Raw genomic sequence first — 18,610 nt, forward strand, 5'->3', positions numbered from 1 at the left:
CTCAATTCTCCATCCCTCAAGACTGAAGTGAGGAGTTTCTGCCTGTATCTTAATTCTCTTTACAACACAGTCAACAGACTACCAACAACTTGAGCAAAGTCACGAGGCCAACAAACTTTTCCGAGTATATGTTCTATTTATTGCATCCAGTCATTGGCATTAAATATAACATAGTTCTCAATATATCCTTGGACAAAAGCACAATAAAAACATTTACCTCATTTAACCAGAGACATTAAGTTATTATAATATGTGCTGATTTCCTGGGAAGAGGAAGTTGCAAGATCTTACACAGAAAGGGGTCACCATGGATACTGGCCACTGGAAATCACAGATTTTCACAGTACACACCACTTAAGATGAACAGAAGATGAAAACGCAAAAAGAAAGCTGATGACGTGCATAAGACTATGCTAAAAGTACATCCAGCAAGGCCTCCCCCTAGGAGGACAAATGACAGAGGCCCACGTCACGCTAGGGTCACAAGCTTGGCAGTGGGCTGCCCAGGCTAGCGTTATGCTCTGTCATTTGGCTTTGGGTTGTTTGTCTTCCCGTTAAAGGTGGGGGTGGGGGAGAAAGTGGCATGCTCTACAAGCCTCATTCCCAAATGAGCTGACCTAATTAAGCGCATTCTAACTCAGTTATCAGAAAAGCCACCAAAAAGAAATGAATGCTGATTGCCTTGTCCCTTCTGGAAGTAACAGGTAGATGAAAACTGAAATCTGACATGCTTGCTAGAATGAAATCAAAAGATTAGGGGAAAGGGAGTCTTTTTGGATATTTCAACTACTAATCATAGTGTGTTCCTTAGATACTGCATAGATCAGCACTTTGGTAGCCAATTCCAAAGGAAGAAAGGATGGACTGGAACTTCTACGTTTTCTCACTGAGGAAAGAACAATGTAGAGATACTAACAAAATTCATAGTGCACTAAGAAATTGGCTCATTTAAAGTGGGACACTAATTAGCACAAAGAAGTTTCCGAATGATTTTTAATAACTTCTTTCTGTTTAGGATAGTATACTTTTACACAAATAACTCACTGATTTTTAACAACAATAAAGAGTAATAATAGGCTGAATTTCTCCAAATTAAACAAATAATGTTAAGGGGGGAATTCCGTATCTTCAATGTGTTGCTGCCTCTGCAGTCATATTTTGTTCTCCCACCAGGAAAAATTTTCTGACCGTAGATTGCAAACTTCATTTCAAATGACCAAAGAAAGAGCAAGTGAGAAATTCAGCTTCATATGTGTTTAGGCAAAGGTAATGATGGGTATTTTGGAAATCCATAATCTAATTTTTGTCTCTGACATCTAAATACATCAATAATATGTAGATAACCATATCCCCTCTAGGGTACCACACCTTCTTATTTTCCTGTGATGATTTTGGTCTTAGTTAAACAAGCAAGATGTTTACTTGCAATGCTCATTAAATTTACTGGTGGTATGTGGGGCAAGACACCTGAAATGTGTAATGTTAGCAAGTAGAGTGCATTCCTTCCACACCTGAAAACTGAGTGAGAATGTCTTCTCTTAGTCTGCACAGAAACAGAAGCACAACACCCAAGCAAACTATCACCTGCCACAAAAACACCAGAGGATCTAAGACGAGCATAAGGAATGAGAATATATTGCACTAAACATGCAGACTGAGGGATGATGGAAGGTAGAGTTGCATTCCCGTTAGTCCAGTGCCCTTGAATAAGATGCATGGTGGTCATCTTCACCTTGGTCACTTCCCTTGGTCACTGAGCACTGCAGACAGTCCACATTCAGTCATAGTCAAGGGGGTTACTGCAAAGGAACATCAAAGAGACAATTACCAGGTTGATGAGGTTGTCCCTCCTTTGCCACACGTCCAAAAGTGAACCAATGAACAACAACAACAAACTCTTCCAGAGTTTTTCCCTGCTATTACTGCACTGGCTACATACAGGATGGAGCATTTCAAAACAGGCAAGATCATATTCACTCAACAGGAACCATCAGGACAATATTAGGCTTGGTTTTTGATCACACCTATAATGACAGTGAATAATTTGGAAAGAAAAAAAAGAAATACAAAGACATCCAAGGATGGCTGAGCATTCAAATATGTGGACTCTTTAGCAACTCTTAAGAAACATGGATGCAGCAGGATTAAACCGAGGCAGCTATCAAAACGTAAGTTGGGTTGCCAGCTTTAAATGCATCTACTTACGCCCCTTCTTCTCGTAAGAGTGCCAGGAATTTTCTTACACGGTATTCGGGGTCCATCTAAATATAACAGAAAAGATAAAGAATCCAGGTTAACAGTATTCTGTATGACAGTTCACTATACACTTATTTCATTCTAAATAAACGCTAACACCCGCACTTCAGTAACCTTCTGACTGACCAACAGAAGCACCACCTTATCAGCCTTTTCTCCATTAATATGATTTATAACAGAATGCCTAAGTTGTTCTGAACCTGAGATGGGCCTCCAAAGGGAATTTCCCACATTCAGGGCTATACACAGGGTGCAATCATTATTTTGACTGGTTTTGTTGCCCTTTCACACAAAGCCCATCAGGAGTTCCTTATTTCTTACCAGTATAAGAAAAAGATTACATGTTCATGAGACATATATAAGTAACTTGACAGGTGGCTATTTACAAAGAGCTCAGATTGAATATATTTCATAGCTAGGTGGCACAGTGGATAAAGCTCTGGGCCTGGAGTCAGGAAAACCTGAATTCAAATCTAGCCTCAGATATGAGTGAGGCATTTAACCTGTTAAACTGTTCGCCTCAGTTTATCCATCTGCAACAATGGGGATAACAGCATGACTTCACAGGGTTGTCGTGAAGATCAAATGAGATAATATTTATGAAGTGCTTAGTTTACAGTGCCTGGACCATAAGAAGCTCTATATGAATGCTTATTCCCTTATCTAATGATTAAAAGCAGATTAGGGGAAACTCCTGGTGAGAAAATCCCCATAATCAACAGGGCCAGGTCAAAAGAAAAGCAAGACTAAATCTGAAACAAAACAAGTTTAAATGATAACTTAGTTACCAGTCCTGAACTTGATCAAACAACTTATGAATAACTATGTCAGGACCAACACTTTTCCCTTTCTGGGTCTCGGAGTTTATAACCTAAAAAGAGGGAAACAACCCATTCTAACCCATGAGGGTGTTGTGAAGATGAAAATAGAAAGAAGGCCACTAGAAGCTCAGGTTCAGAACAACTTAAGTATTCTTCAAGAAGAGAAGCAGGACCTCTGATGATCAATTCTGTTAATAATCATATCACTAGCTTTTATTTTTAACCTGTCTGAAGAAAAAATAATTTTCCCCATCGCTTTCTACTCATACTGGTCCAGCAGAGATGTGAAATAATTAAGAAAATGATCACATCAAAAATCATTTGAACTGCTCCAAGAGGAGCTCAGATTGTAAGAAACATACCTAACTTTAAAAAAATGTTCCAGGACAAGAGTCTGATTCCCAAGAGGGAACTCCCTTCCCTCCAGGACTAGCTTTCAGATACTTGGTGCAGCTGTGGGTACATATGCAATCGGATTTCTTTTTAAGATTACTGACTTTTTCTATCTCAGGAAACAAGAAAAGGAATTTCACATGCATCACAGCCGAGAGGTCCTACTACAAACGACTTAGGAAAAGTGTGAATCTTTAACAAAGGAAACATTTTTCTTTTGGGGAAATAAAACTACATGTGAATCAATTGTCAAGTTTTTAAAAAATGAAACTGGCTGCAATTCTGTTGTAGTCAGTACTTGCAGGTCTTTGCCCATTAAATATATTTAATATGTGTGAGCAATGACTTACTGACTTGCCTGTAGCTATGGAATTAAAAGTCAAGAGAAAGAGAGGAAAAAAGTAATCTAGATAAATGACTTTATTCCCTCAGGTGACATCTAGTCAGAGCAGATCCTCAGAACTGTGCAAGTTTTAACAGAATTGTGTATAGTGAACAGAGAGGTAACATGACTTATATTCTGCTAAACTACATGCCTCTTCACTTAGGCTCAGCCTCTCTTAAGCAGATCTAAAGAGAATTCATTCAGCTGCACGAAATCCATTTGACATGAAGGAGTTCAAACTTAGAGGTCTATGAAATGTCAGTCGGCTGAAGATTAGGCCCAAGTGCAACACTCTTCCTTTTTACCCCACATACATAAGAGGCATTAACTTGATCCCTGACTTGGAGGCATCAAAGGAAGGAGGTAGGGGGTTGGGGAGAAAAGAGCTACATATTTTTCTCTATGCAATGATTTTTTTTAAGTACTGAGACTAAAAAATGAAGAATGCAGCTGAGCACTCTGACAGATTTATCTTCTTCCGAGAAAAGAGCCAATACACCTGTATCTATACCTTTACCAAAAAGAATCTTGAGCAATGTGATTAGACTGTAATTTTAATTTACTGCTCAGAGTGCAAGTAAATCAATTTATTCAAAAACAGCCCCGTTGGTAGATTAATTCATCCTCCCAAGTTTGGGTTCCTAAGACCATACATTTAAAGCAATCAGTAGGGGACACATTTTTAATAAAGTTCATGTTTTTCTCTAACCATTTGTTCATAAATCACATCACCAATTTTAGATTTCTCTTTTCATTTAATGCATCCTCAATAGTTTTTTTTTTTTTAATCTGCTTTTGCTGTGAAATATATTGAATGGAAAAGGCAATTTGGGATGCCATTCTGAAGATACAGCTGGGAAAATATGAGAGAACAGGTAACAAATGGCACTGAAAATGTTGGCTGGGCTCACATTTAATACCTTTCAGAGTGAGAGAAAAAAACTGGCAAAGGCCAAAATCACTAGGAAATTTCTTTTCCTGTAAACTTTGTGCCTGGACAAGATTTAAGACAGTAGTGACAGAGGTGAAAGGGCTTCGGTTCTGCTGTGGGAATTTTCATTGAATTCTACCTTTCTGGGTGGGTAAAGGACACTCTAAAATATTCTCCACTTTAGTGTGACACAGAAAGAGCATTGCGTTGAGTCCAGAAAAGGTGTCATGATAGTCTCATGGATTCACTGAATCATTTCTTTTTTTTTTTTTTTAAATTTTTTAAATTTTTTTTATGGGGCAATGGGGTTAAGTGACTTGCCCAGGGTCACACAGCCAGTAAGTGTCAAGTGTCTGAGGCCGGATTTGAACTCAGGAACTCCTGAATCCAGGGCCGGTACTTTATCCACTGCGCCACCTAGCCGCCCCCTACTGAATCATTTCACAGAGCCAGCACTCTACTGGGAGCCAGGAGACCTGGGATCTCACCGTGACTCTTAACTTTGTGATCATGAACAAGTCACCTTATTTCTCTGGGCCTCAGTTTTCTCATCTCTAAAATGAAGGGGATGCACAAGTAATTTTCAACTTTTAAACGTTATAATAACAATCTATGATTGGTCCAGCTTTTCTTTCTACTTTAACTCTTTCCTCTTTTTAACATCTTCTTTCCTCCTAGTCATTAGAGAGATGCCTGAGTGTACCTGTGTATAGCACATCTAAATCCTGCAGGGTGGCCAAGATTAAGTTTTACATTAGACACAAGGATAAACACATGCATAAAAAATATCATGGATTAAGAGAAACCATCTTGTCCAGACTGTTCATTGTATGGATTGGGAAAGTGAGATCCAGAGAGAAAAAAAAAACTTTCCTGAGGTCACACAACCAGGCAATGGCAAAGTAAGGCCTAGATCCTAGATCTACTGATTCCCATAACCTTGCTGCCTTCATTATACCATCATGACAACTACAGATGATTGTACCTAGGTGAGGAATAAATGACTGACTCTCAAACTGCTGCTATAAATATACTGAGCACAAGTAGAAACTTAAAAGTTTTCCTCAGAAGATGTGGTTAAATTAAAGGATTGTTGAAGCATTTTATCAAGCAATGGAGCACACAGATGTTAAAAAAAAATGATAGTTCTGAGGGGGAGAGCCTGAGGGAATAGAAGGGCATTAAAGCAGTGTAAGCAAAACTAATTACATGGCCAAAGTACTCACTCAAAAGAGGAAGTGAATAAAAATATAAAAGAAATAAATGGAAGATAACTTCAAATCTAACAATCACAACTTTAAATGTGAATGTAATAAATAACATATTAAATAGAAACAGTATCAGAAAGCAAAATCCAACAATCTGCTGCATACAAGAAACATAATTAAAATAAAGACATATACAGAATGAAAACAAGAGGCTGGAAAAAAATTTGTTATCTATTAGTTGAAGCCAAAAAAGCAGGAGTTATACTGATGCTACTAGATGATACAAAAATAAAAATGTAAAATATCAAGAGATAACAAATAGGAAAACTATACTTAAAGGAACCACATACAAAAAAGCATTATCAATATAAAACATGTATACCAAATGGTATAGTAGCTAAATTCATTAAATGACAATTAACTGATTACCAAAATAAAAATAGATAACCAATTGCGAAAAGACAAGTAATAACATGATAACTGAAGGACATTTTAATGCTCCCCTTTCAAAGCTGGACAATTCTAACAGAAAGATAAATAAAAAGGAAAATGTAAAACTGAGCAAACTATTGGAAAATTTAAGAAATTAAAGACATGGCATTTTGTGAATGAGAGCATTAAAGGCTATAGATATTCTTCAACAACATATAATACTTTTACAAAAATAGGCCACGTACTAGAGCACACAGAAATTATATACAAATTTTGTTGTTGCTGTTTTAAAAACCAAATTGGCTAGAAAACAGTGGGAGCTGACAGACTGGCCTGCAACTATAAGAAATTAGAATTCTTTTTTAGTATGTCCTTAGGGTAAGCTATGATTAACCAATCAACAAGCATTTATTCTGTGTCCACTATGAGCTGCTACTGGTAATCTTGTACAAATGGACTTTATTCTTTCTTTGATCGCTCTGAGGTATATGCTTAGTAGGAGAATTGCTAGGATAAAAGGTCCTAGTGACTTATGGGGCACAGCTCTATACTGCTTTCCAGAGTAGCTAGATAGTTGACAGCTCCCACACCATTGTATTAGTATGTAACCTTTCTACTACTTAACCAGTATCAAATCCCTTTGGAAATTTCTGCTTTTTAGTATAGTTTGAGATCTCATACCATTGGCCCCTCTCTTTCCCATTTCCCCCCCTCATGATTTCCTTTGAGATTATTGTCTTTTTTGTTCTTCCAGATAAATTTTATTATTATTTTTTACTAGCTCATAAAATAATCTGGTATTTTTAACTGGTATAGCACTGAATAAGTAAATGAATTGTCATTTTGGTTATATTGGCAAAGCCTCCCCAGAATAATTAATCTTTCTTCTCTTATTTAGGATTGTTTGTTTCCGTAAAGGATATTTTATAGTTGTATTCATATGGCTCCTGCGTGTCTTGGTGGGTGGATTTACAAATGTTTTATATTGACTACAGTGATTTTGAATGGAATTTCCCTTTCTGTCTTTTCTTTTGGGGTTTTATTGGTAATATATAGAAATGATTTTTGTGAATTTATTTTATATGTCAAAACTTTGTTGAAGTTGTTGTTTCACTTAATTTTTTGGATGCCTTTTAGGTTCTCTAAAGAGGTTATCATCTCATCTGCAAAACCAGGTGCTTTTGTCTTGGTTTCTTTTCCTTGTCTTATTGCTATAGCTAGTATTTCTAGTACTATATTAAACAGCAGTGGTGAAAATATACATCCTTGCTTTCCTGCTGATCTAGGTGGAAAAGCCTTTATCCATTACGTATAATGCTGATGTTTAGTTTTAGCTACTACTTAGCATAATAAGGAAAGGTCAACTTATGCCTGTGTGTGAACAGAAATAGATGGTGGATTAAGACAAAACCTTTTCCAGTATTTATTGATTTAATCATGTATTACTGGTTTTTTGCTATTAATATCATCTATTATATTTATGATTTTTCTTAAACTAACCCTGAATACCCAGTATAAATATAGTCATAGTATATAGTCATATATATCAATATAGTCATCATTTTTAATGTGACCCTCTTTGCTAATATGTTGTAGTTTCTTTGCAAATATGTTTGCATCAATATTCATGAGGGATATCGGCCTCTAGTTTTCTTTCTCTGCTGTTTCTCCCTGGTGTGGGTAAAAAGGCCATATTTATACTGTAGAAAGAGTTTGGAAGGATCTCTTCCTATTTTTGCAAATCATTTAAGTAATACTAGAATTAGTCCTTTGAATGTTTGATAGAATTCATTTGTAAATCCATCTGAATAAACTCATCCTGGTCCTCTGCCCCTTGACCTTTGGGCCTATTCATTGGACCATTTATGGCCTATTAATTTTCTTTTTCTGATACTGGGTTAAATAATTTAGTTCCTAATCTAATCCTAAAAATTCTAGTTCCTAAGCAAGTTGCCTTTTGCATTTCATATTTTTGTAAATATTCACCTATTTTAACTAAGTTATTAATTTTTTGGCATGTAATTAGACAAAATAGTTTCCTTTATTTCATTTTCAGTTGTGAACCCTCCTTTTTATTTTTGATAAGAATCTGGTTAAATGGCTATTTCTTTTACTTTGAACATTAGCATTAGGTTACTATACACATCTAAAAGCCCAGCACCTTAGAAATAGCATGCAGCAGCATGCTTTGTACCAATGTCTCACAAGAGTAAGATATACAGTGCTACACTGAAGGAAGTAGCTCACTTTTTTTTTTAATGAGAAAAGCTAACTTTATCTATTTCATTGTTTTATTTCTTCCTAAAATTTTAAAATTCAATAGTATTTCTATTTTGCCTTCTGTTTTGTTAATCTTTTCTTTGATTTTCAGAATTTCTACTCCAGTGTTTTGTTGGAATTTTTTGATTTGTTGTTCTAGTTGTTGTTTTTTTTAAATTACATGATCAATTAATTGAGTTGTTTTTTTCTTTCTTTTGATGAAGAAAGCATTGAGGAATAGGTGTTCTTCTTTTACGGTCCATTTACAGATTTCAAGAGGTCCATTAATTTATCCAGAGGGGGGAAAAAAGAATCTTTATTTCCACTAACCTCTAAATGAAACCTAGTATTTCCTTTAGCTATGAATGTAGGCAACATGTATCATTTTGAAAAGGGGTACAAAGGCCTCACCAGATTTCCAAAGGATTCCATCACATACAAAAAAGTCAAGAGTTTCTATTTTAGAGACAAAAAAAATTTCTCTTAAGGACTGCTTTAGTGATATCCCTTAAGTTGTGGTATGTACTCTTATTGCTATAATTTTCTTTGCAGACATCTTCTATTGATTCTATGATTTCTAATCCATCAACTTTTTAGGATTTAATTATTTAATCTCCCATTAATTTTCTGTTTCTTTTTTTTTTTTGGTGAGGCAATTGGGGTTAAGTGACTTGCCCAGGGTCACACAGCTAGTAAGTGTTAAGTGTCTGAGGCCAGATTTGAACTCAGGTCCTCCTGAATCCAGGGCCGGTGCTCTATCCACTGTGCCACCTAGCTGCCCCAATCTCCCATTAATTTTAACCTTCTTTTTAAAGATTCTTTATTTAATATAATTTCCATTGTACTATATTCTGTAAATAAATAATTTTTATTGTGCTATATTCTGTAAAATTCTGTGCTGTCTTATATTTCTGCTTTTCTGCATTTGTGAGTTTTTATGTCCCAATACATGGTCTATCTTTGTAAAGATGTCATGAACAGTTGAGAAATTTATTAATTTATTTCTGTTCCCCTTCAGTAATCACCAGAAATTTATTATCTCTAATTATCTTAAAGTTCTGTTTAGGTATTTAACATTTTTGTTGTTTATCTTTTTGTTATATTTATCTAGGTCTGAAAGGGATACACTGAGGTCCCTCACCATTATAGTTTTATTGTTTAATTCTCCCTGCAAATTTATTAACTTTTCCTTTGAGTTGTTAGATACTATACCACTTTGTGTGTGTATACATACATATATGTGTATATGTACACACACGTATATATAATATATAAAATAACTGGTTCATTACCTATGAAACTTTTATACATGATAGTTTTCCTGCATATCTCTCTTATCATGTTTTTTAAAAACTGTTATCTGAAATCCTTGCTTTTTTGAGTTTGTATGAAGCATAACAGATCCTCCTCCAGCCCCTTATTTGAGCTCTCTGTGAATATTTATGTTCAAGTGTGTTTCTTATAGACTAAATATTGTATTCTATGTTCTAATCTATTCTGCCATATCCTCTTTCATTTAATGGGTGAATTCATGCCATTTATGTTAATAAAGAATGTTAATTTTGTATTTCCTTCCATCCTGTCCTCTTATTCTTTTTTTTCCTCTTGTTCTTCTTTATGTCCCTTGCTCCTCCCTTTACAAAAAAAGTAATGAAAAAAGGAAGATTCTGCTTAATACTAATGGTCTACAATTTAAGGGATGCTCCTGTTCTCCTTACCTTTTCTTCTCTTTGCCTAGCTCACAATCATACTTTATCTTCCTTTCCTTTTACTCTCCCTTTCACGTTGGATCTTCTGATGTTGAAATTTGTTTTGTTTATGACTACTCCCTTCCCCATCCTGCCTTCTATCTCTCTTTCTCCATGTTTCCTCCTATTTCCCTGCTGAGATTAATTTGTTTGTATACCATGTTGTTTGTATGTGTGCATATAAGCATGTGTATGGGTATATTCAACCTTCCCTGGTCCAGTTGAAATGTTAAAATTAAGTTCATGGGATAACTGTTCCTTGGACCTTTCCCTTCATGTCCTTATAGTCCACATCTTGTGCATTTACTATCATATAAAAAAGTAAGTTCACTCTCCCTTCCCTCTCCTTTACTTTCCAGTATATTCTCTATTCAAATTATATTTCCTTTTTTTAGGACCATAAAAAAGAACAGAACAGAATCACCCCACCCCCAGACATTCTGCTTGACTTATTTATGTTTATCTATGATACTTGAAGACATTAAGATTCAAGAGGATGGGGCAGCTAGGTGGCGCAGTGGATAGAGCACCGGCCCTGGAGTCAGGAGTACCTGGGTTCAAATCCGGCCTCAGACACTTAACATTTACTAGCTGTGTGACCCTGGGCAAGTCACTTAACCCCAATTGCCTCACTAAAAAACAAAAAACAAAAAAACAACAAAGATTCAAGAGGACAAGTGTTTTAACTCCCTATATTACAATGTAAACAATTCATCATCATATAGTCCCTTTCAATTATCAAATGTATTTGCCTTTCTGTGTTTCTAATCACTCCTGCATTTATACTTCAAAAATTCTCCTTAGTTCAACTTTATATCAGGGATATTTGGAAGTCTTCTCTTTTATTAAAGGTTCATTCTCCCGCCCCACCCCCCAACTTGGAATTTATTAAATTTTGCTGGGTAGAGTATTCTTTGTTGTAAGCCTTTATTTTTGCCATTTGTATTCCAGACTTTCTTCTCCTATAGTCTGAAAGATTCAAAGTCTTGTCTTTCTGGACTATGGCTCTTCAAGCACTTTAACTCACTCTTTCTGGTAGCTTCTAGTAATTTCCACTCCACCCCCCACCCTTTAACCTGGAATCCTTATATTTAGGTTATGGCCTTGTTCCCTCTCCTTCCTTCCCAGTATATTCCCTTCTTCCTCCCTCCCATTTCCTTCTCCTAGACCCATAAAACAATAGAACAAAAGCCTTCTGTCTGACTTAAGTTTATATATGACCCTTGAAGACAGTAAGGTTCTAAGGGGACAACTATCTTTTCTTTTTTTTTTTTGACAACTATCTTTTCTTCCTACAATAGGATTATACAATTCATTTGTTTACATTCTAATATAGACACATCTTGGGAGTTTTCTTTTTTTGGTATTTTTTTCAGGAGGTGACTTGTTTTGATCATAGTTTTCAGGTAGTCCAATCATTTTCTTTCTTTTTTTTTTTGGTTGGGCAATGAGGGTTAAGTGACTTGCCCAAGGTCACACAGCTATTAAGTGTCAAGTATGTGAGGCTGGATTTGAACTCAGGTACTCCTGAATCCAGAACCAGTGCTCTATCTACTGCACCACCTAGCTGGCCCCAGTCCAATCATTTTCAAATTATTTCTCCTGGATATATTTTCCAGGTCAGCTGTTTTTCCAAGAAGATATGTTACATTGCCCTCTATTTTAAAATTGATTTGGATTTGCTTTATTGTGTCTTGGTTTCTCATAAAGTCACTGGCTTCCATTTTTTCAATCCTAATTCTTAGGCCATTATTTTCTTCAGAGAGCTTTTCCATTTGGCTTTTCAAGATGTTGACTTTTTTTCTCATGACTTTCCTGCATCATTCTCATTTTTTCCTCTACCTCTCTTACTTTATCTTCAAAGTCCTTTTTGAGTGCCTCTATGGCCTGAGACCAATTCATATTTTTCTTGGAAGTTTTGGATGTAGGAGGCCTGATGTTACTATCCTCTTCGGAGGGTGCACCTCAATCTTCCTTGTCACTAAAGAAACTTCCTATGGTCTGCATCTTTTTCTGTCTGCTCATCTTACCCACCTTTTACTTGACTTTAAACTCCTTAAAGTGCTTCACTGCTTCCAGGCTGCACTGTCCCAAGCTTCAGGGGGTCCCAGCTGGTACAGTTTAAGGAGAGGCATGTTCTTCACTCACCTGGCCTGTGCTCTGGTCTGGAAATAACCCCAGGCCTACTTGCTCATCAACCAGAAAACAAAATTTTTGTTTTGCTGGGTTGATAGCTTTGGCAAGCCTGCGCCCCTCTCCCACCTGGGCTGCTGCCATCCAAAGCTGCTTCCTGGTTCCCAGCATGGGTAAAACAACTGAGTTTCACCTCAGCACCAGCAGAGACCCCTGTAATCTCCCCCCAGACAACTACTCAGACCTCTCACCAGACTGTGAGCTTAGTTCCAGAAATCGCTGGTGCTGCAGCCGATTCATAGGCTCCAGAGGTCTCTTTCTCTGGAGAAGCCCACCTGGGGCTGGATCTGTGTCAGCTCGACTTCAGCATTGAGTTCCACTCCTGCCCCAGCACAGTAGACCCCTCCTGCCAATCTTCTAAGCCATCTTTGGCTGGAAAATAATCTTACCCTGTCCTTTTGTGGGTTCTGCTGCTCCAGGTATTGTCTTATGGCATTATTTGAAGGGATTTGTAAGGATTCAGGGGAGAGCTCCAAGGAGTTACTGCCTGTCCACTGTCATCTTGGCTCTGCCCAAGAACTTCTCAGGTGACTAATGGTTTCTTTTTATTTTCACTTTGCCCTCTCGTGCCAGTTTTTATTTATGGGGCAGTTTTTATTTGATCTCTTCCAATATAGTATCTGAATGTTTTGATTTTGGGACATGATGTTCAGGTAGTCCAAAGATTCTAAGAGTAATGACATTTCTTTTGTTTTTATTTTCAATCTTTTAATTTTCAATTTTTAATTTACTTTAATATTTCTTGTTGTCTTAAAGAGTCATCGCTTTCAGTTTGGTCCGTTCTAAGTTTTAGGGAGTTCAGTTCTAGGGTAAGACTTACCACTGTGTATTTTCAGTATTAATTTTCCTTGCTAGTTTTTTTCTCCTTAGCTGTTATTTTCTTTAACACTGCATTTTGTACCTCTTGTTTCATTTTCTCCAGGTACTCTTTTATTTCTTGGAGCCAGGACATTCTTTTCTCTGAGGTTCTATTTGGACATGTGGAATTATTAATCTTTCTCCTGGGTTTACCCTTGGGCTTCTCTCAGTTCAAGGTATTTCTTTATTGCATTCAACATTTTGTTCTATTTACTCATATCTACAGCCTCAATTCCTGAATTGGGGGCTTTGTGTTTGGATGAGATTTTGTTCTCTTCTTTGCTCTTGCATGGGCAAGTCCTGGTTGGTCCTGTATAGAGTGGATAAGATTTGTCCTTGCTTTCTGTAGGAATTATTAGGTTTTGGCTCAGTTTCCTAGTGACTTAACTTAGGTTTTGTTTTGGTCCCTTTTTTGTCTCATTCTTTTTTACACAGTTCCAAACCTGGATTTGGCCCTGCTGTGAACCTGATAGGTCTGTACCCAGATGCTTTGGATAGTGCTGGTAGCAGGCCTACTCCCAGCAGGTCTCCCAGACCCCACAATGCTTTGTTTCTGAGGTGCTACAAGGGCCCTTTCTATTGCTGTGGTTTAGGTATGGATTTCCTGGGCCCCAACTTACCTGGCTGCTATATTGTTTGGTCCTGTTCCCTGTAGTGCTGTGAGTGGGGCTGACTGGCTGTTTGGATGTTGAATTACTGTGGAAGTGCACACTGTGCTGCCTAATGCTAGTCTGGCCCCATCTCCTGCTGTTCCTTTGGCAGGTTGCCTTGGGACTGAGCTCTGGGCATTGAATAACCAAGAGCTGGTCTGTGTCCATGCTTTGGCTTCTGGTTGCCCCAGCTTTTTTCTGCTCCAGGATTTCTGGGATTCTTTTGTGCAATCCTAGACTGGATAGAGTTTGTTTATCATCATTCTTTCTACTGCATTCTCAGATTTTTCCTAGGGTGTTTGTGGACAATCTAGGCTTCTCAAGGTCTTAATATGCTACCACCTTCCCATAGTTTCAATGCCAATATTTTTAACATCAATATTCTCTGGTGGTGCTCTATGTTTATGAATCATGGAATATCACAACTTTTGAAGAATCTAAATTGGAAGTCACCAAAAGAAAACAGTGAGACATATAGTGGGCATGAAAGGGCTATAGCATATTAAACTGTGTAGAAGAAACCATGTAGAGGAGATCAAATAAATGCATGACTAAAAAAGAAAATGGGGTGGTCATATAGGGAATAATTGAGAGGACATTCATTCTTCATGCAGCACTGGGGCCCTTATAGTGTCAGAAGCCCTGGAGGAAGGCCTTCAGCCTGGGAGGTAGAACTTCCTTTGGAAAATTAATAAGAAGGGGCATAGATGGATTGTAATTTTTACTTCTGAATGCTCACATTAGGATATCCCCATATCTATTATGTACTGCTAGCTTAGCAAGGACTAGTTGTTGTTTTTTTTTTAACTAAATAGGAATAGGATACAGGATGAGCATCTAGAGAAGCTAGATTAGGAACAGAAAGTAGAAGAGGAATTCTAGAAGAATGGACAAGAAGACTGATAGTGGAAATAGAACAGCAGTCAATACATTTCATGACTTATCTTAGGACTGGTCCCAATCAAAACAATTTCTAGTTGTTCTTGCCATGCGTACTGTAGAAGTTTGACCACTGATGTGAGTACCTAATACACTACTGTGCACATAGCAGGGACTCAGAAAATGTGCTGAATGATTTAAGAAATTGAAGATAACCATACAATTGAGACATTCTTTTGTAACTAAAGTATAAAGAATTAAACCATAATCCAGTTCAGTAATATAAGTAGTGTAACCTGCAGTGGACAGCAATCCCAGAGCCCTGGATTCTCAGCTCAGTCTAAACTCTTTAGCTTTTGACCCAGGGCAAGTCACTTCCCTTCTCTGGAGCTCAGGTTCCCCATCTGTGAAAGATGGGAGCTGGAGAAGATGTTCTCTAAGGTACTTTCCATCTCTAAAGCCTAAGATAGAAGTAACTGAAGCTCCTTAGGGCTAAAATTTCCTCATTGGTATAATGAGGAAAGTCAAATAAGTGATATCTAAGATCCCTTTTAGCTCTAATGTTTCCTGTTTGTTTAAACAAGAAGAAGGAAGGGGTACTCATCAGATTATATTTCACAATCTCAGAGGCAAACAATTATATTACACATGAACTGAGGAGTAACATAATAATATTGTTAGCTTGCTCAAATTAAACCTTTGTAAAATAAAAGAATAAATCCTTTAATGGTATATCAATGATGACTCTTACTTGGAGTGACATCTCAATCAGCATTAGTAATTTCTTGATTCCTATCCAGACCTTCTTTCCCTTGACTTGCTGCGCAATAGTGGCACGTTCTTTATCTTTGAAGTTACCCAAAAGCTAGAAAAATGAAAATAAGAAATACTTAAATGGTACCTAAGATCACATCAAAAGCATAGTTAATTCTCACATTTATCCTTAAGAGATTGATTAGAATACTTTATTGATATTTAAATTGCTATGATCTTCTCATAGGACATTAAAGTAAATCTTGATCTCACTTTCTACATGTTGTAATCCTGAATAAATATTTCTTTTAAACAAAAGTTGGTATCAATTTATCACTGGTTGTATTTCCACAGAAAGAAATTTAACATTACCACAGTGAAAACCACAATTTTTCTTTCAAGAAACATGCTGCATGTATTATAACAGAATAAATTGGTATTTCATTCTCCTATAGGCCCTTGCAAAAAAAAAATAGAGGAACAATATAATTAATCCTCAAATATTAAAGGCACACAAGCTAAAAGACACCAACTAAATTGCCATTTTATTGGGATTTCTCACTCTCAAAAGGATTTTAAAAATGTAATAATGAGACTATATAGTAAGTCATAATGGAAATTCAAGTATTTAGTAGAACTCACAAGCTGTAATGATCACATGGAGATGCTTTTAACTAATCAATCAGTCAATCAACAAGCATTTATTAAATGCCTACTATATGTCAGGCAATGTGCTAGGTGATGGGAATGCAAAGACAAAAATGAAATAGTCCCTACTTTCAAAGAGCTGACATTCAAGTCTTTTGTCATCAAGTCACTATAATTAGTGCAATCACTTAAAAGATAGTTACTGTAGGTATGTGTACAAGAGTACTCTTGCTAAAATAAAAATAATTAAACTAGAGTTAGGTTCAAGGATTATGGAATCCCCACTGAAATTTGAATATTTTAAAATTTAAATAATGACTGACCCTACAAAGGGTCTTGAGAGTCATTCTCATTTTGCAACCTCTCTGAAATTTTGCATTTGCTTATGCAAAAATGCTTTACATTATTAATACAAATGCTAATAAAGAATCTGATTAGGTGCAGGTTAATATGCTAAAGGCCAATACAAATGTTCTAGGTAATTTAATCTTATTTATTTTACTACCTCTCACAATATATGCTTCTTTCTCCATGTTATTAGCATGCCACCATGTTGTTTCCCTGAGCTTCTAAGTGTGTGAAAGAGGTCTTTCAGTTCTCTGTGCTGCCTATATAAACTATAATATAGAAGTAGATAATGAATTTGGTTCTAACTACAGCTATTTTCCACCCTTTCAGAAGAGAAGTATCCTTATTAGCATACTTTTCTGTGTGTTGAATCATAACTGAAATAAGATATCAGGAAACCTACTACCAATTTATTTATAATTTGCATTGTCTTTGGCCAAAGAAGTACATTTTAGAGATAGCATGCACAGATAAATTCCTTAATTTATTATCACCTCCAAAGCTTCCATCAACTGTTCTCCTGTAGCAATGTTAGGCACATGAATGGTGGTACTGAAAGCATTTAGCATTTCCATTTCCTGCAGGACATCTTTGCGGCTGGTGGTACCAATGATGAGGAGCTTTCTTCCCTAATCATAAGGAAAATAATATTTGAAAATTCAGAGAATTAGTCTTAGCAACAGTGAAAGAGGAAATTATGCAAAAATCTATTCATTTAGTCCCAGATATAAAAAGAATAAAGAAAAATAAAATATTCAGAATTTCTTGCAGAAGAGACTGAGAAAGGTAATTGATGAGAATGTTTAGGTTTAGAAGGAAATGGGGGGGGCAGCTAGATGGCGCAGTGGTTAAAGCACCGGTCCTGGATTCAGGAGTACCTGAGTTCAAATCCGGCCTGAGACACTTGACACTTACTAGCTGTGTGACCCTGGGCAAGTCACTTAACCCCCATTGCCCCCCCCCCAACACCAAAAAAAAAAAAAAAAAAAAGGAAATGAGGGAAAATTCTCGAGAACTCTTTCTCTCCAGTCAAAATAAGAAAACAAAATCAGGAAACTGGAGGAGTGGCAATGGCAATATGCTGGGTATCTCAAAAGTATTAGGGTAGTTTTAAGTTTTAATAGCTTAGTGGTTTCACTAGCTTGGAGTATTCCCTCCACCAACACAGTCTGCAACCCTTCAATAACATAGTAGCTAGCCAGAGAGTTGCAATGAACAAAAATTTCATCCTTTGCTTAACCTGGTGATGAGCATTTCTAAGTACTGGTCCTCTGATGCAAGACCTTTAGTTTATTATTGGACCCATACTTAAAGACAGTATAATTTAAAAATTTATTTATTTAGTTAGCATTTTCCCCATGTTACATGTTTTTAAAAACCCAATTTTTTCACATTGATTTTTAAAAAATAAAAGTATTTCATTATTTTCCAGTTACATGTAGAGATAGCTTTCAGCATTTGTTTACATAAAATTTGCAATTTCAAATCCCTCCCTCTCCCAGACAGCAGGCAATCTGATATAGGTTATTTATATATATGTGTGTGTGTGTGTGTATACACACATACATATACACATACATAACAACATTAAACATATTTCTGTATCAGTCATGCTATAAGAGAAGAATCAGAGTAATAATGAAAAACCTGAAAATAGAAAAACAACAGCACCAAAAACAAAAGAAATAGTATGGTTCAATCAGGATCCATATTCCATAGTTCTTTTTTTTTTCTGGATTTGGAGAGCCTTTTCCATCATGAGTTCCCTGGAACTCTCTTGTACCATTGTATTGGTGAGAAGAATCCAGTCCATCACAGTTAATCAACACACAATGTTGATGACACTGT

At 36.5% G+C, this 18,610-nt stretch overlaps 1 protein-coding gene across 1 annotated transcript in view; it reads right to left on the bottom strand.

The window, feature by feature from the left end:
• Positions 1 to 527: 527 nt before the first annotated feature.
• Positions 528 to 18,610, bottom strand: part of NSF (N-ethylmaleimide sensitive factor, vesicle fusing ATPase) — a 211,359-nt gene continuing 193,276 nt past the window's right edge. The window contains exons 18-21 of the mRNA XM_044001682.1: positions 17,257 to 17,391; positions 15,765 to 15,878; positions 2,206 to 2,261; positions 528 to 1,799 (exon numbers count right to left, since the gene is read on the bottom strand). Of these exons, the coding sequence (XP_043857617.1) occupies positions 1,778 to 1,799; positions 2,206 to 2,261; positions 15,765 to 15,878; positions 17,257 to 17,391 (327 nt within the window). The 3' untranslated portion in view covers positions 528 to 1,777. The remainder of the gene's footprint in view (positions 1,800 to 2,205; positions 2,262 to 15,764; positions 15,879 to 17,256; positions 17,392 to 18,610) is intronic.

This window comes from Dromiciops gliroides, chromosome 4 (assembly GCF_019393635.1).
Source record: "Dromiciops gliroides isolate mDroGli1 chromosome 4, mDroGli1.pri, whole genome shotgun sequence".
Classification (NCBI taxonomy): Eukaryota; Metazoa; Chordata; class Mammalia; order Microbiotheria; family Microbiotheriidae; genus Dromiciops; species Dromiciops gliroides.